This window comes from Sprattus sprattus, assembly GCF_963457725.1.
Source record: "Sprattus sprattus genome assembly, chromosome: 12".
NCBI lineage: Eukaryota > Metazoa > Chordata > Actinopteri > Clupeiformes > Clupeidae > Sprattus > Sprattus sprattus.
This window is the reverse complement of record NC_137910.1, coordinates 4,887,895-4,911,116: the sequence shown is the minus strand read 5'-3', so window position 1 is coordinate 4,911,116 and position 23,222 is coordinate 4,887,895. Positions and strand designations below refer to the sequence as shown.

Below are 23,222 nucleotides of genomic sequence, written 5' to 3'. Positions count from 1 at the left end.
CCACGAGAATGACGTCAATTTAGAGACACCATAGACACAAGAGTACTACTCGCATACATATTTATCTATCCCATTCAACGGCTGGAAAAAGTCTAGTAACTACCATGACAGCTTGCTCATGCCGGTTTTGCACTTTATGAACAGGATCATAAAACTATTGCACGGGTGGGGAGTATTCTGGTGTTTGACAGACATAATGCACAGCATTAGGTTAACAGAGGCATTGACGATCTTGGCTGTTTTCTAAAGTCTTGGTTGAGGGCTAGGGTTTACACTCATCACAACTGGTTGTGACTGGTTTAATCTAGATGGTCGAGCTTGCGCAGTAGGTGTAAACAGGAAGAAACCTCTTATATTACAGCTAATGTTCGCTTAGATGAGCCCAAGAGATCGCTTAACAGGTGTCATATTTATGCCTTTGATTGTCTAATGTAAATTGCGTGCAGTCGGCATATTTTTAACAACAGACAAGACTAATCTTCAATATGTAATTTATTTCATGCTGAAGCCTCTGGACGCTCTTGCTAAACGCCTAAAAATACCCAGCTATCCGCTAGCTAGCAAACGTTATCGTTACCAATGTACCAGGTAGACAGTTTGCTACTAATACTAATTTGACAGAATATTTGTGTTTCATTAAGGGACTTGTCATAATCGTGCATACATAGATTAAACATACGGGGGTCGCTAAGGTCTGATTAAAGCAAGATAACTTCGAAATGCTTCATCTTTGTTCGTTTTTAAGTCGACGTGAGGTGGCCTACTAACCTACTATTTGTGTTCCGCACAAATACGTCCCTCTTGCAAGCGTAGCAACATTGCTGGCATACAATATAATTGGAAAGCTCGTAGTTGACAGAAATGGTTCAAAAAGATAAGATCGTGGAAGCTGCCCAACCAGAAAATGAGGCAATTCCCAGTCCGGAATGTGTGGAAGCTTGTGTCGATGCCCAAGTCTCTGTCGAAAGACCCACTATCGGGGTCGAGAGAACAGGCCGGAGAAAATTCACCAGCGGAGTTGTCGAGGGTGAGGAAATGTACCCAGTGCATGTGTTTGTTTGTTTTTGCAGCATGTGATATGGATTCCAATGTTAACATTGCAGTAACAGTAGTTTGGTTGAGATTGCACCATTATTCTTAGGGTTTGCAATGGCTTGATAATATGTCACGAGCCGATATTGTCGTATTACTGGTAACGTGTACTGGCGAGCTAAACCCGCAGAGTAGAAGAGTGGCTGTTTCACTGAGGCAGAAACCGAGAAATATGGGGTGTCATACTTGGCGAATATTTTTACCATTTCTCCTCATGGGGGGATTGCCCGTGGGATGGCAACACTGACATTACTAACGTCAAATCTACACAAAGTTACTGTGCCAAATGTCCCTTATTCGCAGTATAGATAATGATAATTCAATTGTAATTTAATTGTAGGCATGGCCTGTATTCGATTTATTGATGATTACCACGGTGTGGTATATACCTAAGACCTTGTCTTTAATATGCAGTAATAGGCTAGATGTTATGTCACTTGCAGATGTTATTACATTAAAGTTCTTGGTGGTATACGGTCGTAATTTTCGTGTCAATAACAAAATATTAACTTGGTACGCCTTGTGGGAAAGCTACTGGGTGTTGCCAGGGTATCGCCAGTATTTGAGTGATTTTTTTGCAAAATGTCTGCAGGTTATGAGCATGCAGTGGTTGGAATGTGTACTGTAACCTGTGTAAAAGAACCAATTGTTTTTCCTCTGTTGCCAGGGTTCTATGGACGTCCATGGACAATGGAACAAAGAAAAGAGCTTTTCAGGAGGTATTGCTTGTTGTTGTTTTTCCCAGATTCCATGATGGGTCAATGCATTTTCTTTTACCAGAATCAAATCTGAAATTGTGCTTTGCCATGTAACAGAATGCAGAAGTGGGGGTTGAACACATACCTGTATGCGCCAAAAGACGACTACAAACATAGAATGTTCTGGAGAGAAATGTATTCAGTTGAGGAAGCGGGTAAGACCTCAGATGAATGAAACATTACTGACTTCACATTCTTAAAAACTCACTTGCAGGCTAAATAAAATGACAATTGTAAATGCATTATATGAATTCATTCTTTTCAGACCAACTTATGACATTGATCAGCTCTGCAAAGGAATATGGGATTGAGTTCATATATGCCCTCTCCCCTGGGCTTGATATCACCTTTTCCAATCAGAAGGAGGTGGCCACGCTAAAGAGGAAGCTCGACCAGGTAAGAAACGTGCTTGGCCAGAAATGCTGTTGTCTCTGAAATCACTTGCTTATACTCTTGTAAATGTTGCATAGATGGTGATACTTGATGGCATTTGTTGATTTTATACTTGATACATTAGCAGGTACTTGTATAAGCCACTGTCACTTTTTGTCAGTGATGTGCTACCAATACACAGGAATACAGTCAATGAATGTGGGCATGTAACTGTTGGGTTTGAGTCCACGAAGGGAGCTAAAAAGTGTTTGTTTTGTTGTTAACCCTCCCATTCAGGTTACCCACTTTGGTTGCAAGTCTTTTGCCTTACTTTTTGATGACATCGACCACAACATGTGCCCAGCAGACAAGGAAGTCTTCAGCTCATTTGCACACGCCCAGGTGTCCATCACCAATGAGATCTTCCAGTATCTAGGAGAGCCGGAGACATTTTTATTCTGTCCCACTGGTAAGTTTGTGTCTAGTTCGAGACAAACCACACACTGAAGGATTGCTTACTTTGACACACTAGGCGAGCACACTGACTACAATGACTTCATAAACTTCATCTGCAATTTATTGATTTTAATGTTTTATTTATTTATTTATTTTCATAATTATATTTATTTTATTTTTTATTTTTATTTAAGTTTCTTTTACTGTGTTTCAATTTAAATGTTATTACTGTTTGTTTATGTAAAGCACATTGAATTGCATAATGTACGAAATGTGCTCTATAAATAAATTTGCCTTGCCTTGCCTTGCCTTGCCTTGCCTACCTGTATATTGACACATTTTTGTTGCGATGTCTTAGAATACTGTGGGACCTTTTGCTGTCCAAACCCGGCCCAGTCACCGTACCTCCACACCGTTGGAGAGAAGCTGCTTCCAGCCATCGAAGTGCTGTGGACAGGTTAAGACACTTGTGCACTATACAATACAGTATTGTTATAATAACACCACAACCACTAAACATTTAGTTTTATGTAATGTACACTGCACTATGTTGTCTATTTATTTTATTTCTTTTTCAAATGTGTATTAATTTATTTTTTATTTATGTTTATGTATGTACTTGAATGCTATTTCCACTACTCTGCTGCTTGGCAATTGAATTTCCCTCACAGGATTAATAAAAGTTTATCTTATCTTATCTTATCTTATCTTATCTTATCTTATAACACCCTGGTGTTCAGAGATCGTAGGGCTAATCAGTGGTGGTGTTCTCATCATAGGTCCCAAGGTAGTGTCCCAAGATATAACGGTCGAATCCATTGACGAGGTGTCCAAGATCTTGAGGAGGGCCCCGGTCATCTGGGACAACATCCATGCCAACGATTACGACCAGAAGAGACTGTTTCTGGGCCCCTACAAAGGCCGCTCGACAGAGCTTATCCCTCGCCTGAAGGGGGTCCTCACCAACCCCAACTGCGAATTTGAGTCCAACTTTGTGGCTATCCATACCTTGGCCACGTGGTACAAGTCCAACATGAACGGCGTGCGGAAAGACGTCGTCATGGGTAAGGACCTGGGTTTACTCAAGCTATTTTCTGTAGTGCCAATTCTTGAAAATTGTATGAATGTATTTATTTGAAATGTATTTATTGGTTTGTTATCTCAAAATGAAAGTATTAGGGCATGTGTTTTTGGCTCTACCAGTGAGCTACCAGTGCCAATCCACCAATAGTTTAAATTCTTACGCTTCATTGATGGAATATAAAACACAAGTTCATTTTATACATGCAAGATGTTGCGATGGGGATTCATACTGGTGTTTCCCATGTTTCTACAGCAGACAGTGAGGACAGCACGGTGTCCATCCAGATCAAGCTGGAGAACGAGGGCAGTGATGAGGAGCTGGAGACAGATATGCTCTACAGCCCCCAGCTGGCCCTCAAGATGGCACTCACAGAGTGGATGGGCGAGTTTTGCGTGCCACATCAGTATAACAGTGAGTTCAATTCACAGCAATGTTTCTTCAATTCTAGCTTAACCACAGATTTTCACTACAATGCTTTTTGAATGAAAGTTCACACCATAAAAAGCAGTATTATAAATGAGTTACGACCGTCTCCTGTATGTTTTGTACGTGTAGATTGTGCTGGTGAGTTTACTGTTTATGTTTTTAGTAGTTGTTCTCGTTATCCTTTCTGGCTTTGCCATGACGAGAAGACCATGATAACCTCCGGGGGCAAAATCTTTGTCTGGCAGAAGTAACCCTGTGCAGTTATTTCATATGAATGGTGTTGCTGGGTACGTCTTCATTCAGCTTAGCCCGTTGACCAAGCACAGCCTGGATTTGCATTTCCATACATCAGGGTCCACTCACAACAGAGGGTGTCTTTCAGTGAGGAGTACATCAGGGTCCACTCACTAGAGAGTGTTTCTCTCAGTTAGGGATAAAGGCCACTAAGCTGTCCCAACATGCAGAAATACAATGAAGTGGAGGAAAGAACTCCACGATGCAAAGCATTATGTTAGTTTCCTCTGTTTATACCAAATACATATTTTTGCCATACACATGTGTAGGTATGGAGAACATTAGCCCACAAAGGAAACATTCGGTTTAGTCTAAAAAAGAAGAAAAGCTTTCAGGACAATACTTCTTTCTTTAGTCAAAGATAACAGTGGTTGATTGGTTAAAATTGGTGCCATTATTTCCAAGCCTGGCTTACATTAATATTGGCGGTTTCTAATGGTACATTCGATTTACCTCGGAACTCAGAGCTGGGAATGACGTCACACCCGAGTTGACCATGTTTCAGTTACAAGTCGGAGAACAAATGCAATACCAGTTGTTGTTGTTGTTCGCAAATGTTACCAGATGTTAGTAATACCAGTTGATAACACACATTATGTGGTATTTTGCACATAAAGTGTAGGCTGAGGTGTATTATGTGGTATTTTGCACATTAGGTGTAGTTACTGTACTAAATTCCGACTTCAGAGTATAACTGGAACGCACCATAATTCTGTGTGGCCTACCTTACCAGTTGATTTATTGAGTGGTAGAGATAACGATGGGCAGTTAACCATCACTATCGTTGTTATAGTTCCTATTCAGGCTTTCCAGATTTAACTTTTTAACCCGATCTGCAAAAATACAGACACACTATGGCAAGTGCTGAATAGTGACTGAGCCAATCACAAAAGAGATGGTATCTTCAACGTCATTCGGCGCGGTCTGGTTCTGTGCAGGAGAGGGTCCAAAATAAGTGCAGTGTTGTACAGTTTAGCGGCGTTAAATTTGTTATGGAAATGCAAACTAGCTCCGCTCGGCTCAGTGTGTCCACAAGTGTCAGAGGAGAAACCCCACGTGTCTTCCTTTGCCCCCTCGGCTGGATTTACGATTACTAAAGTATTTTTCAAAGATGAACTGCATATTTTACACGCCAGTGTGGTGGAATAACCGCCATCATTCAATCACCAACACAGAAACCTAGAAGCCATTGGTGATTGGCGGGTACTAATTTTGATTTATTTTTACTAATTTAAAGTTTAAAAAAAAAAACAGTGAAGTCCAGAAAGTGGAAGAGGATAGGTAACCCCCTCGGCCTTACAGTAGCTGATGTCTTGTCCTCACAGGTCGGCAGGTACCTCACAGTGGAGCCGGGAGCACGGTCATCGACGTCCCTTCACTGGGCAGCTCCAGCCTCGGTGCCACCACCACAGTCACCACAGTCTTCCAGCAGCCAATCATGGCCCCAGCCCCAGCCGCCCTGGCCCCCGAGCCTCTTCCGCTGGGCAAGGAGGACGAGGAGGTGGAGGAGGAGGAGGTGAAAAAGGAATCGGACGAGGAGCCCATGGAGACAGCGGCCGAGAAGCAGGACGAGGCAGAGACGGAGCGCGAGACAGTGGTCGAGGAGGAGGTGGAGAACGGGAGCCAGATCCTGACGGAGATCATCGAGGCCAAGATGACGGCGGAGGAGCTGCGGCCGATGGACACGGACAAGGAGAGCCTGGGCGAGGCCAAGTCGCCCGAGATGTCCGTGCAGGAGGACTCGGGCAGCGACATCGCGCCCATGCAGACGGACGAGCAGCAGCAGCAGCAGCTACAGGGCCAGGCCAAGGAGCCAGCCTTCGTACCGGGCCCCAACGAGAAGCCGCTCTACACCGCCGAGCCGCTGACCCTGGACGACCTGACGCTGCTGGCCGAGCTCTTCTACCTGCCCTACGAGCACGGGCCCAAGGCCGTCCACATGCTCAAGGAGTTCAACTGGCTGCGCTCCAACAGCAGCGCCGTCAGCGTCAACTCGGAAGACAAGGACCCAGAGAAGGTGAGTGATGGGACGGGTGGGAAACAAACAAACACACACACACACACACATACACACACACACACACACACACACACACACACACATACACACACACACATTCTGCCAATAGGAGATGCTCTCTGTTCGCCTGCACAGGCCTGGTTTCAGGCACATGTGTGGAACAAAGCGGTCAAGATTGGATTAGGACGCAGCAAAGCTGATCCCGGGGCAGCAGAGCATCAAATGATCAGGGCTCTCCTCCAGCATTGTGCTGAAGCTCAAACAAAATGGTGGCTGTACAGTTCATTGGTCCCCCATATGGGGGTGCTGTTACTCAGCTTATGAACATTTATGTCTCATCATATCAGAACATTTTTGAAGCAGAGGGAAAAAAACAACTTGTTATGCCAATATGATATGAATGAACTTTTGCACACGTGTATCAGCTGTTAATTCATCTTTTTTCAGTCAGTGAGAGTTGACTGTTTTATTTTTAACATGGCCTCCTTGCCCTTGTGGGGTTGCAGGTGAAGGAATGGAAGATCCGGGCGGAGAAGTTCGAGGAGATGTGCGGCGCGGTCATCCAGATGTTCACGCGCCTCTCCAACTCTGCCAACAGGACCATCCTGTACGACCTGTACTCCTACATCTGGGACATAAAGAGCATCATCTCTATGGTGAAGTCATTTGTGCAGTGGTTAGGTAGGTATGGCCCAGAGACTTGCACGTCTGCGACTCAGCCTCGCACGGTTTACACAAACACTGAACAAGAGCAGTCTCCCAGTCCCAGGTACACCTAGGTGAGAGTGAGTAGTTAGTCAAGTCTTCTCGTATTGCAAAGCAGTGACCATACCTATGCAGGTTAATAGTGACGCTTTTTACATTTCTACAATCCTGCTCACACTCCCTTAGTGAAGACACATACACAGACACATACACAGATAAACATGCCAACACACTCACACTCACACTCACACTCACACTCACACTCACACTCACACAGACACACAGACACACAGACACACAGACACACAGACACAGACACAGACACAGACACAGACACAGACACAGACACAGACACAGACACAGACACAGACACAGACACAGACAACAAATGGCCATGACATTCCTCAGGTAGCATCAGATTTTAGCATCACCCCCCTTTGCACAGACCCCCCCCCCCCCCAGACACACACACACACACACACTCACACACTACGCACACTACGCCCTTAACCAACACAGGTGCCACAGGCCCTCATTCACTGCACTCTTTTTTTTTTTTTTTTTCTGTTGCATACTTTGATTTGAACTTTGAACTCTATACTGTGTAAATGCTGTTGTTTTCTCTCTGCTGACCGCATGCCATCTGCAGTGCCTCTGTCCTACCCGTCCCCCACCCCTGCCCCCCCCCCCAGAGAAAGGCAAGAAACCCCCTGGCGTTTATTCACCCATTGACCACACCAACCAACTGTCCCACCCCAATGCTAATTGGAGCCGGTGGCTAGGTGTGCCTTGCGTGGGCCCTGTTGCTTGCTGTGCATCCTTAGCGATGTGACAATAACGTGACCTGCAGTGTTTCGTTCAGTAGCACCTGCTGCTGCTGACCGTCTTCCGCCCCCCCACGGACATGTGGGGGGGCGCTGGGCTTGCGCGCATGCGAGCTCCGAGAGCAAGGCGGCTGGCTTAAGGCTATTCTGGTGCGCTAGATACAAAAATTGGCTGTTGGAAGATTTAAGCCCCACTGCGTAGGATTGCAGATGTGTGGCAAATGGACAAACTGTCTTTTTTTTTCTACGGACTCGAAGTAGAGTCTGTGTTCTCTGCTCCACACACACACGAGCTCTGTGGATCTGTCGCTCTAACTGAACCCCATCTGAATCTGAATTTAATCCGAAATCAACACATAGTTACACTGACACAGCAGAACATAGGCCCAGTGCTGTGATGCCTTGCGGTATTCCGATGGGTTTACCCTCTTCTCATTCAAACACAAAGACACAGTCGAGAAAAAGCTCTCTGACTCCACCACCACACACACATTAACACCATTCAGTGCAGATGCATGCAGCATACATATAGGTGTGGATCTGCCATCGGGCTTCAGTTCGAGGGGATGGGTCTGGGCTGAACAGAGCTGTGCTGTGTGGAAGCCAGTTGATCCGAACACAAGCACCAGCATGGCCGGGGTTACCGTGGTAACCATGTTTCATTCACAGGTTTCTGAGCGGCTCTATGGTAAAGCTGCGGACTCACTGTGCACAGCAGGCAGCAACCCAAGCTGGCTGAAGCCACAACCAAAAAACGTCTCTCTCTCTCTCACTCTCTCACACTCTCTCAATCCTCACTCCTTCCCCCCTCTATATCCCCTGGTCTTTGCACCATTTTGGCCCCTCTCTCCTACCCTTTGCCTTTCTTATTTCTTCCGCTCCCTCTCTTCCTTGCCCTCTCTCTGTCCCTTTCTCACTGTCGTGCCCTCTCTGTTCCTCTCTCTCTCTCTCTCTCTCTCTCTCTCTCTCCCCCCTCCCCCCTCTCCTCTAAAATATAGTAGAGAATGTGGGACCCCAAAAGTGGAATTGGCTGTGATCAGTCTCCCCTCTGTGAGGCTCTGGCCACATTAATACAGGCCACCTAATCTCCCCTCTCCCCACCAGAGGAAAGAGAAAGAAACATGACGGCACCAAAGCTGTAGAGGGGAAAGTTCTGCAGGAATATTAACACATTTATTCTCTGTGTTAATGAACCTGTCACCAGATGCCTGTAAGCAGTGGCTCTGAGTCATATCGCCATCAGTATGCACTAGGGATAGGAGAGGACACATTAGCGTGTGTGTGTGAGTGGGCATACATGTGAGCGAGAGAAAGTGAGAAAGAGAGAGAGTGTGTGTGTGTGTGTGTGTGTGTGTGTGTTACACTACATGCTTGTGAGTGTGAGTGTGAGTTGTGTGTGTGTGTGTGTGTGTTACACTACATGCGTGTGAGTGTGAGTGTGTGTGTGTGTGTGTTACACTACATGCGCGTGTGTGTGTGTGTGTGTGTGTGTGTGTGTGTGTGTGTGTATGTGTGTGTGTGTGTGTGTCTATAGTGAGCACATTGGTCCCCCCCCCTGCGACTGGCAGTCCCCCCCCCCCCTCAGAGGCAGTGCAGGTGGCAGGCAGTCGGCACCTCACTGGTGCTGTGTTTGAAACTCCCTCTAACCTCCTCTTCTATTGTCTTGTCCCTCACTATGAACAGGTGGAAGAGACCTCTCCACACGTGTCTACTGCTACTGGATCGCACACTGCTGAGCGCTCTAATCTCTGTTTGGGTCCTTTGGGGTTCCTTTTTCGCTCGTCGGAATCAATTCAGTTTTTTTTTAAACTGCGTTGGATTAGTCTAATGTAAACGAAACCGAAGTGAAATCTTTGTGTTTTTTTATTTATTTTTGTATGAGAGGGACAGGACTGTTTTTTTGTTTCTGAAGTCACATTTGCGTGGCGACGGCAACGAGGCCCAGTGTTTTTAAGCAAGCAAGCGAGCGATGAGCGCGATAACGGCGTTTTCTCTCTAACCCTGTGTCTGTTTCTGCGCGGGGGGGGGGGGGGGGGCGCAGGGCCAGTCCAGCCACACGGGGGCGCCACCACCAAGGAACTCGCTCTGCATTAGACTCACACATGTTGTTGTTGCTGCTGCTGTATTCACACTCGGATGGGGATTCTTCCAACTAATATTATAAATGAATAATACCACGAATCTATATAATCTATACATATTAATGCTTTGCACCCCCTGTATGTCCCCTGAAGTTTAACGTGTGAATCAGCAGTGGTTTTAAAAAAACAAACAAAAAACACACACAACCCTGATGTGAGTTCCTCTTCAGTGGTGCCACTGTGAGCTGGGTCTGGCCTGCCTCTTCTTACAGGATGTGTGTATAAAGATCCATGAACGAGGTCGTTAAAAACTGTGTAGAGATGGCTAGGTAGCAGAACTGTACAAACTCTTTGTCTTGTCACATGGTTTGGAAGCGCTAGTCGCGCGCTCACCCGCAACGTGTTGGGAGATTTCTTTCCGACTGAAGATTCCTTCCATTCTCTTTTGGGAGGAATTTCTAGGCTTATTCCTCCAGAAACTCGGCAGCTCGTTGAACCTAATTGGATTTGAGATGGGATTTTCTGCTTTTACATGGTCAGAAAAGGGGGTTCTTATGTTGAGAGGGTGAAATGTGGTAGGGGGAGCTCAATCCACACAGTTTTGCTTTGGGGGTGTGTGTGTGCGCGCTCAGTGCTTGTAGGTTATGTGACAAGACAAGACAGATGGACAGAAATGTGACTTCAGGAGGAGATGTGGCCACGCGAATGGGGCTTAATCAGCTAAAGCTGCTTCACACACTAACACTACCACTGCGTTTAGCATCATGGCAGACATGGGTGTATTGCACCTCAGACTATTCCTGGGTGAAGTACTTAATCCCAGGTACTTCTAAATGAATAAATATTATTAACTTTGATCTGCTAGTGCAGCAGAATGGGAGAAGGGAGTCTGTAGATTGCCCGATAATCTTGCACTAAGATGGGAATTTTTACCCTGGGCATGAGACACTCAATAGACATTTAAATAACCTGACATTTGAATATTTTCTTTAATCTCTTAACACCACTACACATATCAGACCACCATTCCAATCCGCCATCCTCCTCAAAGAATAGCTTTAGCTGATTAAGTCCCAGGGCCATGAGGTGGAAGCCATTTTGAATATCTAATGAGGCCATTTTAACGCTTTGGCCAATTTTTTCGTTTGTTTGTTTCACATATTCGGCGGGAAAAGGAAAAAGAATATATATTTAACTTTCCTTTTGAGTGATTCGGAGGTAGACACCTCTGCCCCCGACCCCTTCACCTTTTCTCCCACCCCCCCCATGTTCTCAGCGAGCCCCCCCTCACGTAATGCTCTCCGCTTGGATGTGATCCCCACAGGGTGTCGTAGTCAGTCCTCTGCACAGTTCTTAAATGGAGACCCAGAGCCGTGGGCCTTTAGGGGAGGTCTAGCAGGAGAGTTCCAGGTATCTAGCTATTGATTTAACAGCAAATTTGTTTTTGAAAAAAAAAAAAGTTGTAGTATATTTTTTGATTTAATTTTGTTTGTTGCACTGGCGTGGAGCGAAAAAAGGGGAACTGTTTGGTCTGTTAAAGGTCAGCTGATTCTTAGCTGTCTCTTAGCTTCTAAGCTTTAGTTCAACGCCCTGCTCTCATGTTCTGTAAGCGTTAGTAGGCCTATGTCCGCCGCCGAGTAAGTCGGTACGCAACGCATGACACTGACGCAGGGCTGAATTTGAAACGTGGGAAGGGGAGTCACAGGGGCCTGTGTGCGATGAAGGTGTGTATGAGATGAACTGATGACAACATTTGAGTCTATTGCAGCTGCTGGCTCGAAGGAGATGCTGCTTTTCCCCCCCCAGCGCCCGCGACCTCACGCGCAGCTTGTCTTAAGGGGTTACTCTTTTTCGGTTTGTCATGACATCTCATTTCTTTGCAGGAAAAGCACAGCATTTTAAAAAAAGTAATTAAAGTAATAATTATATTAATACACCCCCCATCCCCCTTGCGCCTGCGCCCCCCTTGCAGCAACCCTGCGCCTGCGTGACCGCATGCGAGATCGGCCCACAAGAAAGCCCCATGAACAAACATGCACATGCCAGCCATATTCTTATATTACACTATGGTGCGAAATGATCAAATCATTTCATAAACGTTATCATTTGGGATTTAAGCTGTCCTTTTTGGACACTTGCTGGTTTTAGTGTGTGGGCTTTGTTCCTGGGGCTGTCCCTTGTGTGTGTGCCTGCACCGTTACCTTTCTCAACAGGAGTGTCAAATTGCGCAGCGACTTGTTTGCGAACGCCTTCGCACGGAAAAGGAGCATCTCCTCAAGCCAGTCCAGCCTTTTTCAGACCAAGCCTCAAGTACCTCACTTTTGTTTTTTTGTTTGTTTTTGCTTTGCATTGTTTTTTCCCCCTCAACCATTTTCTTTGTGTGTTTTGAAATGTCTGCCACCTCACGCTTTACTGTGCTTTGTAAACAGAAGCGCAAAAAAAAAAAAAAAGTTTAAAAGTTGAGAGTGTCACTCGCCTCTGCTGCCAGTGTTGAAACCAAAGAGGCAGGTTGTTGTTTGAGTGCTGTGCTGTAGATGCAGAGTAGCCTGTGTTAGGCACCTTCATCAGCTAGCCTGGCCTGCCATGCCCTCGACACTGGTCCAACAGAGGCGAGCGAACTCAAGGGGCCAAGTTGCCTCATCCACAGGGGTCAGGGGTCATCCGTGCCACCCTCTGACCAGGCACTGAATGCTCTGCTTTCTGCGTTTCCACAGCGATTGTTGCCAATAGACGGGGCAAACGATCTTTTCTTCCAGCCACCGCCCTCCACGCCCACTTCCAAAATCTATTCCATACGGCCTTACTACCCCAAAGATGAGGTCAGTAGCTTCTTCCTTTATTTCTCTCTGTCTTCACCCGTTTCTTTCTTTCTTTCTTTCTTTCTATCTCTCTCTCTCTGCCTGAGTACATGCGGTGCTTGCATTCGTTTCTGAGCATGTAAATTCTTCAAGGTAAAGTTAGCGCAGATTGGACATCAGTCTTCTTGCTGTCTTCTTTCCACCATGGCACGCCAGAGCAGTGCTGTTCGTCAATCACTGCTCCCTGAATCCAGCAGAATCAGAAGCTAACTCCTATTCCCAGCTGAAGTGTCCCAGTTTCTCAGAGCTTTGAGGTTAATCTGTAGTGTTACTGATCCGTTTTACAGAGTCAGCAGTCTCACACACACACACACACACACACACACACACACCACCTGCATGTCTACTGAGGATTTACACTGCAGACGGCATTCATCCATTTAAGTCATGCCCAGTGTCATCCTTCAAGGATGTTGTGAAACCCAGGACCATTCATACTTTCTGGTCATGCGGTGTGAAACTCTGTGACGGAACATAATTGTATGTGTATCATGTATCTGCAAGAACTTTGCAGTATATTCAGCAAATACTCTGATCTGAAAATATGTTGTCATTTTTAAGCACATTAGTTATCAACATTACAGCTAGTTGCCCTTCTGCAGGCTACATTTTGTTTCCCACATTTGTCAGACCTCAATGAAAGCCAGTTAGAAAGCATCCGACTGCAACTAATTTTGTTTGTATTTGTCTTAAGGCTGATATTTACAAGATCTGCAGAGAGATGTACTCCGAGGGCTGTGAGGAAATGCCCTTCACAGATCAAGACCCCGACCTGATTGGAGATCGGTAAGTCCAGAGGAATTGGGGTGACAGTGGTCCAGGAGGCAGAGAGGTTGTTTAGTAATCAGAAGGTTGCTAGTTCGATTCCCTGTCGAAGCGTCCTTGAGCAAGACCCTGAATCTCCTGATATGCAGTGTGCCATCAGTGTAAATGTAAAAAAATGTGTATATATAAGTTGCTTTGGATAAAAGCGTCTGCTAAATGAATAGTTGTAATGCTATGCCATTTTGGCCAAGTTGCCAGAAGAAGTAGTTTGCTGGTAAGCACATATCCTTGACCTTCAACTTGAAATAGGATTATTAATTTCATGATTAACTTCAATCATTACTGAAAGAGGAATCAGAAAACCTTAGCTTCCCACAGGTTTTCCTGATGTTCTGTATTCAACTCCACTACTTCAGGTTAGTGGGCGGCTTCCTGAGTCTGAGCCCAGACTATGGCTTCGTTCTGGAGGACGAGGAGGGGATCTGTGGCTACGCTCTGGGCACCATGGATGTCAAGCCCTTTGTCAAGAAGTGCAGTGTCAGCTGGATCCCCTTCATGCAAGAGAAGTACACCAAGCCTGACGGTGACAAAGAGCTTTCAGACGCTGAGGTAAGTGTGTGTGTGTGTGTGTGTGTGTGTGTGTGTGTGTGTGTGTGTGTGTGTGTGTGTGTGTGTGTGTGTGTGTGTGTGTGTGTGTGCGTGTCTCTCATACTGTTACAATATAATTTCCGGTATGCTTAATGTCAGCATCCCGTGGCCACACTGTCCCTTTTCCTCCATTTCATCGGACTAACGCCCACTTCCCTGCTGTAGAAAATGATCCTGAGCTTCCATGAGGAGGAGGAGGGTCTGCCTGAGTCCTTCCTCCGGAACTTCCCGTCTCTCATCAAGGTCGACATCCACGCCAAGGTGACTGACCCCAGCGTGGCCAAGAGCATGATGGGATGCCTCCTCTCATCACTGAAAGCCAATGGTAGGTTCTGCCGGAGCAAGCCCGCCATTGCAATAGCTGTTGCTTTGTGGTGGCGCTGAGTTTGTACTCAGTGCTGGGTAGTACTGATTAGATGGTCATGTCTGTAGCTCTACTATTTCAGTACTGGATAGTACTGAGGCGATGGGCATGTCAATAGGCCTACTATTTCAGCTGGGTGGTACTGATAAGATGGTCAAACATGATTACATCACCCACAACAAGGAGAAGCTAGATGTCTCGATATCATTCTGTAACCGCTTTATAACAGGGACGGGTCTCCATCGATTCTTCACTGTTAGACCCACTTAGTCAATGAATAATAAACCAGTTGCTCAATAGAGTAGTCCAGCTTAAGCCAAAGGAATGGAGAGTTGAGTGTGAGTGAATCTGTCCCTTAGACGGTGGGTTCTCTCAGGCATGACTGCTGCCGGTCAGAATATGAGACCTCCAGCACACACACACACACACACACACAGACACACACAGGCATGAATATGAGACCTCCAGCACACACACACACAGACACACACACACACAGACACACACAGGCATGAATATGAGACCTCCAGCACCTCATGAATACCACAGACTGGGAGAACATCAGTTAATGTGAGTAAGTGATGGGAGAGAAAAGCAGGGAGAGAGAGTGATGGAGAGAAAAGCAGGGAGAGAGAGAGTGATGGGAGAGAAAAGCAGGGAGAGAGAGTGATGGAGAGAAAAGCAGGGAGAGAGAGAGTGATGGGAGAGAAAAGCAGGGAGAGAGAGTGATGGGAGAGAAAAGCAGGGAGAGAGAGAGAGTGATGGGAGAGAAAAGCAGGGAGAGAGAGAGTGATGGGAGAGAAAAGCAGGGAGAGAGAGAGAGAGTGATGGGAGAGAGAGAGAGTGATGGGAGAGAAAAGCAGGGAGAGAGAGAGTGATGGGAGAGAAAAGCAGGGAGAGAGAGTGATGGGAGAGAAAAGCAGGGATCGAGAGAGAGTGATGGGAGAGAAAAGCAGGGAGAGAGAGTGATGGGAGAGAAAAGCAGGGAGAGAGAGAGAGTGATGGGAGAGAAAAGCAGGGAGAGAGAGAGTGATGGGAGAGAAAAGCAGGGAGAGAGAGAGAGTGATGGGAGAGAAAAGCAGGGAGAGAGAGAGTGATGGGAGAGAAAAGCAGGGAGAGAGAGTGATGGGAGAGAAAAGCAGGGAGAGAGAGTGATGGGAGAGAAAAGCAGGGAGAGAGAGTGATGGGAGAGGGCTGCGACAGAAAAAAAGAGGGCCTAGATTGCAGTCAAGTGCGGTCATGGGGTTTGATCTGTGTGTGGTCCCATCTACCTCACCTCACTAAATGCAGCTTCTAACAGCGTTTTTTTCTTTTTCTTTTTGAAGGGGTGTTTTATTTCAGACTCTCTAGTTAGTGAGGAGGAGTGACCTTCACTCCTATTAGTGATAGAAAACTAAAAGCTTTTATAATAATAATAATTAAGACCTTTGTCAGGTTTTTAATCGCAATTTTATGAAAAAACGCCTAATATTTTCCCTCTGTCGTTCTTTCTGCGCTCTCTCTCTCTCCCTTGTCACTCACACCCTAACTTGTATGCCCTCCCTCCTAATCCCCTTTTTTATCGTTGTTCTTCCCAGGCTCTCATGGTGCCTTCTGTGAGGTGAGGATGTTGGATAAAAGGATGTTGGACTTCTACAGCAAACTGGGCTGCTTCGAGGTGGCAAAGATGGAAGGCTTTCCCAAAGACATCATCCTTATGGGGAGGAGCTTATGAAACCCTGGAATGTGTTCTGAGAAGAACCACTTAAAAAAAAAAAAAAGGAGAGAGAGAGAGAGAGAGAGAGAAAGGGAAGAGAGGGAGAGAGAGAGGGAGAGAGAGAGAGAGAGAGAAAGGGAAGAGAGGTAGAGAGAGAGAGAGAGAGAGAGAGAGAGCGAAAGGGGCGGCATCCTAAAGGAATGGTGTTTAGAGAAAGAGCACAGACAGTGTGTCACACAAGGCCTTCATCATGTCTTGCACCTTTCAAGCCCCGGTGGTCACTTTGCTTTCCTTGGGTTTATTTTTCTTGTAGTTCACCTCAACAATAAGGTTTTAACCAAGGTAGCCTGTTCTTGAAGTTGTGCACTGATGGTTTCTGTAGAACGCTGTTACTTAAGTGAACCTTTTTTTTTCCCCCATCCCCTAGGCGCCTCGCTCAGGCACTTTAAACCCTGGTAAGGGGTGGGGGCTGGGGGTTCAGTGTTCCTTTGGGCTCTCCCGTGTCCATGGAAACTGAGGGCACTTGTACTGAGCATGCTCAGATGGGTGAGGCTGAACCACCATTATCAGTCTCCCCTGTACATGTGCATGTATGCGACTGTGACTGACTCTGAATTTAGTCGTGTGGGTTGATGGGTCTGAGTCAGAGAGAGGAGTGTGTGTGTGTGTGTGTGTGTGTGTGTGTCTGTGTGTGTGTGTGTGTGTGTCTGTATGTGAGTGAATGTAACAGGAATATAACTCCGCCTTTCAGCATGACCCCTAGCTGACCTTAGCAGGCCTGAGCCAGATCATATCTCACTCCACACTTATTCCAGCCCTCTCTTGAAGCCACTCTCACCAAGTAACCACATGTACTTCATGAGGGTATGTTTAAGCAGCGTGGTCAGAAAGTGAGCAAGACCTCAGCTGTGCTGCCCATGTTGGGAGTCAGTGATGTTCACTCCCATCCCAGGGGTGCTGTGACCATGTGAGTTCTTCACACTTGAAGGCCAAATGTGTGGACGTGAGAAGCTCACCTGGCCCGAGACTGCTACTCTTTTACGGACTAGTACAGCAGTGCTATGAAAGCACAGTATGGTCTCAGACCATCTATTTTCTTTGTTGGTATCAGGAGGGGCTCTGTGATGGTTTTGCTCGCGCACAGAAATGCCTTTAGGCCTGTTGCCTTCTCCCATGTGTTCATGTAATGGGATATTTTTTCCCCCTTTTTTGTTTGGGAACTTTGTGATGGCAAGTTGAACTAGATGGGGAAAAACTTGTGGGATTTCACGTCAGGAAAACCGAGTATAGAGGTAGACCTGCTCCTAACTTCGACCAATTAGTATTTCAAAGCTGAAATCAACCTTTCCAATTCGGATAATTTGCTCTCAATATATACCATGAAGAGCTTTCAAATAGACCAGCAGCAAATAATTTTTTTATGCAATGACGCTTTTAATTAGATACCTTGGTCCTGTAATATAACCTAAATGTCTAGAGGTGTTTTGCTCTGTCTGTATTATCTGTTCTCAGTTCTGTCCAGTAACGCAGTTGCCAAAGTGAGGAGAGAGCTGTCTCCATAGTGACTGGTGCCATGGTAGGTGTGGGGCCATCACTGTCAAGACGAGTCCTCCTCTGGAAGCACTTCCATGCGTTACATGATTAGGTGTACTGTTTTCAAGCTTAAAGATGAAGAAAATGCACTTTTGGTCAAAAGATCAGATTTTTTTTTGGCATGCACTCTGATAAGTGCTTGGACTCCATGGCTTTTATTTTGGTATTGCAACTTTTATTTATGAAGCATGGCACACAGGGAAGTGGATTTGATACCCAGAGGACGTCCTTGTCCCCGTCAGACTGCCAAGTGGTTCTCCGACTCCATATCTGTGCAAATTTGAAGCTCCACTTTAATCGGTAGCCTCAGAGGTTAGGGTGACTAAACAAGTCACCACCCTGTTTTCAGGCTTTTTTGCCACCTTCCCCACACATTAGACTCCCTGGTTCTTCCTGTGTTGTTTTTGTAAATCAGAACTTCACTTTTGGCCCAACAGTTCTCATGTTTTACCCCTGTGCCCTTACTGCAGAGGAAGATCAGATCACCCTGAAATCACAAGGGCTGAAATGGTTCAAACAGTCATTGGAGGTGAAATGGTGTGTAAATATATATAAAAAAATGGTGGACATTTACAATTTTTTGGAATTGGGGGAGGGGGGGGGGGGGGGGGGGTTGACCTGTCTTGTAGGTATACTTTCTGTAAGATTTGTATGTAATATGGTTATTATTAATAATAATGAAAATAAAACATGTCTAATTAATGTATGTATTTGACTCCATTTCCATGACTCTAATGTTAAAAAAAATTATTTATTGGAAAAACAATCAACCCAATGGTCCCAGAACATTCCCATATTTACTCTTTATTAGTCTTATCTAAGGATTCAGAAAATCTGATGCTGCCTTGCATAAATTATCTAGAAGCTTGCTGTTGTCAGTAAACATAGATTAAGTAAATGGGCTAATAATGAATTCAATCCTGCTTGGAGCTAGTGGTTTCATGGTAGCAATCAGTCCTTATCACATATCATAATTTTAAGTTTTCAACACTCATTCTGGTACCATTTACAAGATGAAATAAGATACGTTCTTAAGGGCCTTAGATAGGAAAACTAACTTATCAACAGAAACATGTTAACTTGACAGTCTTTAAAGGTTCTAACTTATTGTACAGAAGCATGTTAGACCAATCTGGACATCTGTACTTGATGCATCTGTGTTGCATGTTTCAAGATGTTTTGGATGTACTTGCTCCTGCCTGTGTGAGCTGCTGAAGTTGCTGCAGTATCTTCTTCTGGCCATAGCGCACCTGCAGCGCCCTTCTGCTCCGGCTGTCCATCTTGGCCAGGCCCTCCTGTTCCTCCAGAAGCTTGCGGTCCGCCTCCACACCATCTTCGTAAGAATCCAGAGTAGCGCCGATCGCAGCGTGCAACAGGCGGCGCCAAGCAGGGGGCAGCACTGGCAGGCCTTCGTAAGATAGGGCCTGTGCCATCTCCTCCTCATCGTCCACCTCCTCCCACTCCTGGTCCTGAAACACCTCAAACTCCTCTTTCTCCATAGACAGGATCTTCAACGTTGTGTACATCTCAGTGTCTGTGAGGCAACCCTTTTTGCCAAAGATGAAAGCTCCCTCGTCCCCAACCATCTCCATGTCGCACAGCATGTTCCACTTCTCCGCGGCGAAGCGTTGCTCCTCCTCATTCTGGGCCAGCTGGATTGCTACCTTTTGTACAGTAGTCATCTGGATGTCAGCTGTATCGTTGCTGTTCTCCTGATGCGGCTCCGTGAAACCATACATGTGAAGAAGCTGCCAGTTGGCCATCTCGCCATAGGTGTTAAAGATCTCCTCTCCTGCCTTGATGCTGCGTATGGCCACCATTTTCAGGTAATCGGGTGTATACTCCAGGTTAGCATTGTGATTGGACACATGATTCAGCATGTCTGCCATGGGGACCATCATTGGAGGGTTGGGATCTTTTTCATCCTCCTCTTCCTCATCTAGGGGCTCCTGGAAGCTATATGCCATGACGAAGGCTACCAGGCTTTTGTAGAGGTCGAGTGTGTGCTTCTCGGGATCCCACAGATCTAGGTGTGACCGAATAAATGGCAGCACTATATCTGTGTATTCATTCTGAATGTTTTTCAGGTCTGTTTCCACTGCCTCGCGAATTCCTGTTCCCTTCAGCAATTTCTCCCTTTCCTCTTTCGACCAGAACATAGGGTGGTCCGGGGCCTTAAAGTTAGGCCAAAGGGACAAGTATGGTGTCCAGTGGGACTGTGGATAGGTGTATTCATACATTAGAGCCATGAGGAGGGGAACCCATCCAGATGTGTTCTCGAGAGTCACTTTATTCTCCTCGAGAACTGCTTTTATTTTAGAGTTCTGCTGGTTAAGTAGAACCTTTCTGGGAATAGAAAAGAGAACTTCTCCTTCATCTATCTCCTGTTTGGCCAACATGCCATATTCTGCTACCGTACCTTCCTTGGAAAGATACACCTTGTTGCTCATGGTTAGTTCGACTTTGTGGCACCATTGTAAAAAGTTTTGCAGGGGCTCATCATCAACAATCTCCTCAGAATCTGCCGCTATCTTTGGTCTTTTAACGTTACTTGCCATTTCCTTCCACGAACTATTACAGAACTGATGTTTTCATTCGGGTTGGAATCAAGAAAGAGAAAAACACAGAAGACCTACCTACAAGTGGGTGTTAGCACAGCCAAAAAGGTTTCACCAGGTATACTTTCAAAGTTATCCAAATGGGTTTGCAGACAAGTCAAAGCGATGTCCACGTTTTTATTTTTTCCATCAAACAAGTCGCTACATTGTAACGTCACCAGCGCGTCTTCAGCTAAACAGTGACGCTGTTACGCCGCGACGCTTCGCATGCTGTTCAGTTTCTCACGGGGGCCATTTGTGTGTTGCCAGGTTTTTCGATATCTGCAATAGGAAAAAATCATTTACATTTTGCTGCAGTTTATATATATCGACTGAATTATGTCAATCATGGCTGACGACTCATCCGACGCTGGTAGCATCCCTGGCCAGTCCAGACTGGAAAGTTACCTCTTCAGTAAGATCTTTTCTCGAACCAAAGCATGCGTCAACAATTCAATTAACGCACACGTGGGAACTCTGGGTCTCATTGCTATATAATATTTCCACTTTAAGTAATTATATGTATTAATTGATGTGACACCTTTCCAAATATTCAGGGGTGGCTCAACGACACTTTGGATCGTGTCTTCAAATGTTTTTGTTTCCCTCCTGAGCTCACAGTTGTGTATCCTTTTCAAACTTCATAGGTTGTGAATTGTCATCGGAAGTTCCTTTCTACACGTTTCAAGCAGACGAAGATGAGGATCTAGAACACTTTCTTGAGCTGAGAACGGTACGTTTATCATTATAGACAGAATATATATGAATAATGCCGTCCTTACATTTGTCCAGGGCACAAGTTGTGCCAGTAACGCGGTAGTGGGAGGGTCTCCCCCCCCTTTCTCATAGAACATGTCGTTCCCTTGATAATTCCAGCCCATTTCTGATTTCGGTGCTTGCTGCACTGATTATTTTTACTTTATCGCAGGTGTGTGTCGGTGAGGGTGCCAAAGAAGAGTATAACGTAGTTGAGGTGACCGCGATGAATTATCAAGGGAAGAAAACATCCGTACCTGTTGCATCTCTGCACATCTCCCGCCTACCTATGGTAATACTGTTGTGTACACCCGTTTGTAATTGTGCATCTGTGCTCTACATTTGGGTGCCCCTGTTTCTAGTATTTTTCTTCTACAAGTGTGCATCAGTATAAGCTCATATGTTTGCTTTACGGTCTCATCATTGTAATGAATGATGACTTAACAATAATTTGAAGTGTGTTGAAGAAATATACATATGTAAGTAGTATTTTTATTGATCAAAGGATGATTGATGCATGTCTGTGTTGTCTGCAGGTGAGCCTTGGTGGATTTGAACTGATGGCGCCGGTCACTCTTCGTTTGAAGTCTGGCACTGGTCCTGTGACTGTTAGTGGCATGCATCTTGTTGGTAAGGATTACATCTGACTGTTCTGAGAAAATCCACTGTTGCTGACCTACATGTCCGCTGGCACAAAGAACACATGGATGGATGTTCTGAGAAAAGGGCCCAAAGCCTTCTCTGGGTTTTGTAATGTTACCTTCCACTCATTGGCAAGTTCATTGACAAAGAGGTTCATGAAATGACCTGTAAAATGAACTGGGGTAGTTTATTCACATACGCACTTAAAATCCAAGCCAATTCAATTTGAGATTGCATGCACACATGCAAGCAGGTGGTAGATGTTCAGTGCAAAAAGAGTGTCACTTAAACCATGATTTGTCTGTTTTGAAAAAAACTAATGGGTGAATGGCAAACCTCTCTCTCTCTTCACTGTTTCAAAGTAACTTGCAGACTAAAATGTATTTGTCAACAAGTCCAGATTGGTCAACGACCATAGCCTTCTGTGTTATTACTGAACACTATTTTGAAAACCAACTTACTTTTTTTTCTCCTTCAGCCTCTGAGAATGATGAAGAGTCAGAAATGTCTGATGAAGAAGAGCTTGAGGAACTGGAACCCATCAAACCTGCAAAGAAGAAGCTGAAGCAATGCTGCTAAACAGATACTCTCAAAGTTAAATGAATCTTAAACACTTTCTTTTCCTATTGAGTATGTTTTATATTACACTCACTGTACACCACCAGCAGCATTTGAAAAGGGAGATGCATCTATGATGAATAGTGGATAGTGAGGTTAACAGTGAAGGCCCTTGTGACCCATCATTTTTATACAACATGGTCCACATAGAAGAGGTCTTCATAAAGTGTTTATGGTGTGTTTTCTGAATGAGGGAAGAAACATATTGTAGAGGACTGTCTTCTTTTAGTAGTTTAGTGACTTGCATGCAGTGTCAAAAGAAAGTTGTATAATGGTTTTACAAGCAGAAGTGCTTTTACTTTTTTATTTTTACTTTACATGTACCCTTGATCTAATGCAGACCTCCTGTGTAAGATACCTGAAATATCTAAATCAGACTCTCCTGTGAGCTCCAGCAGTTTCAGTTCTGAATCGATGTGTTGCCCAAGCAGTAACATCTTCATCCTGGCAGCTAGTTTCAAACCTGGTGTCTGGTGCATGTTAAATATGTATTCCTGAGTAACCTTTTTAACTCCAATACATGGGTTAGATTAGGTTTGCTACAGTTGACATTTTGTACATTTTGAAAATGTA

The 23,222-nt window shown here is 45.3% G+C and overlaps 3 protein-coding genes across 3 annotated transcripts; 2 read left to right on the top strand and 1 right to left on the bottom strand.

Annotated features, from left to right (window-relative positions):
• Nucleotides 1-321: 321 nt before the first annotated feature.
• oga (O-GlcNAcase) lies at nt 322-18,598 on the top strand. Its single transcript, XM_080848857.1, has 16 exons — nt 322-1,027; nt 1,760-1,811; nt 1,908-2,005; nt 2,116-2,246; nt 2,520-2,691; nt 3,037-3,135; nt 3,458-3,742; nt 4,015-4,173; nt 5,808-6,499; nt 7,009-7,183; nt 11,437-11,522; nt 12,827-12,931; nt 13,665-13,756; nt 14,152-14,344; nt 14,549-14,708; nt 16,325-18,598. Exons 1-16 carry the CDS (start codon nt 862-864, stop codon nt 16,459-16,461), a joined length of 2,802 nt encoding a protein of 933 aa, XP_080704983.1. The 5' UTR covers nt 322-861; the 3' UTR covers nt 16,462-18,598.
• A 312-nt stretch (nt 18,599-18,910) lies between these two features.
• On the bottom strand, nt 18,911-20,775 carry setd6 (SET domain containing 6, protein lysine methyltransferase). Its single transcript, XM_080848614.1, has one exon. The coding sequence runs from the start codon at nt 20,592-20,594 to the stop codon at nt 19,206-19,208; it is 1,389 nt and encodes a 462-aa protein (XP_080704740.1). The 5' UTR covers nt 20,595-20,775; the 3' UTR covers nt 18,911-19,205.
• Nucleotides 20,776-20,887: 112 nt separating this feature from the next.
• Nucleotides 20,888-23,222, top strand: npm3 (nucleophosmin/nucleoplasmin, 3). The gene is made up of 5 exons (XM_080848691.1): nt 20,888-21,048; nt 21,281-21,366; nt 21,562-21,681; nt 21,926-22,019; nt 22,510-23,222. Exons 1-5 carry the CDS (start codon nt 20,973-20,975, stop codon nt 22,608-22,610), a joined length of 477 nt encoding a protein of 158 aa, XP_080704817.1. The 5' UTR covers nt 20,888-20,972; the 3' UTR covers nt 22,611-23,222.

Bases quoted from the DNA above. Each gene is read 5' to 3' on its own strand.
- setd6 (XM_080848614.1), bottom strand. From the start codon at position 20,594: ATGGCAAGTAACGTTAAAAGACCAAAGATAGCGGCAGATTCTGAGGAG.
- npm3 (XM_080848691.1), top strand. From the start codon at position 20,973: ATGTCAATCATGGCTGACGACTCATCCGACGCTGGTAGCATCCCTGGC. The intron at 21,049-21,280 runs GTAAGATCTTTT...CAAACTTCATAG, and splicing joins ACTGGAAAGTTACCTCTTCA to GTTGTGAATTGTCATCGGAA. The intron at 21,367-21,561 runs GTACGTTTATCA...ACTTTATCGCAG, and splicing joins ACTTTCTTGAGCTGAGAACG to GTGTGTGTCGGTGAGGGTGC.
- oga (XM_080848857.1), top strand. From the start codon at position 862: ATGGTTCAAAAAGATAAGATCGTGGAAGCTGCCCAACCAGAAAATGAG. The intron at 11,523-12,826 runs GTATCTAGCTAT...GCGTTTCCACAG, and splicing joins GTCTAGCAGGAGAGTTCCAG to CGATTGTTGCCAATAGACGG. The intron at 13,757-14,151 runs GTAAGTCCAGAG...CCACTACTTCAG, and splicing joins CCCGACCTGATTGGAGATCG to GTTAGTGGGCGGCTTCCTGA.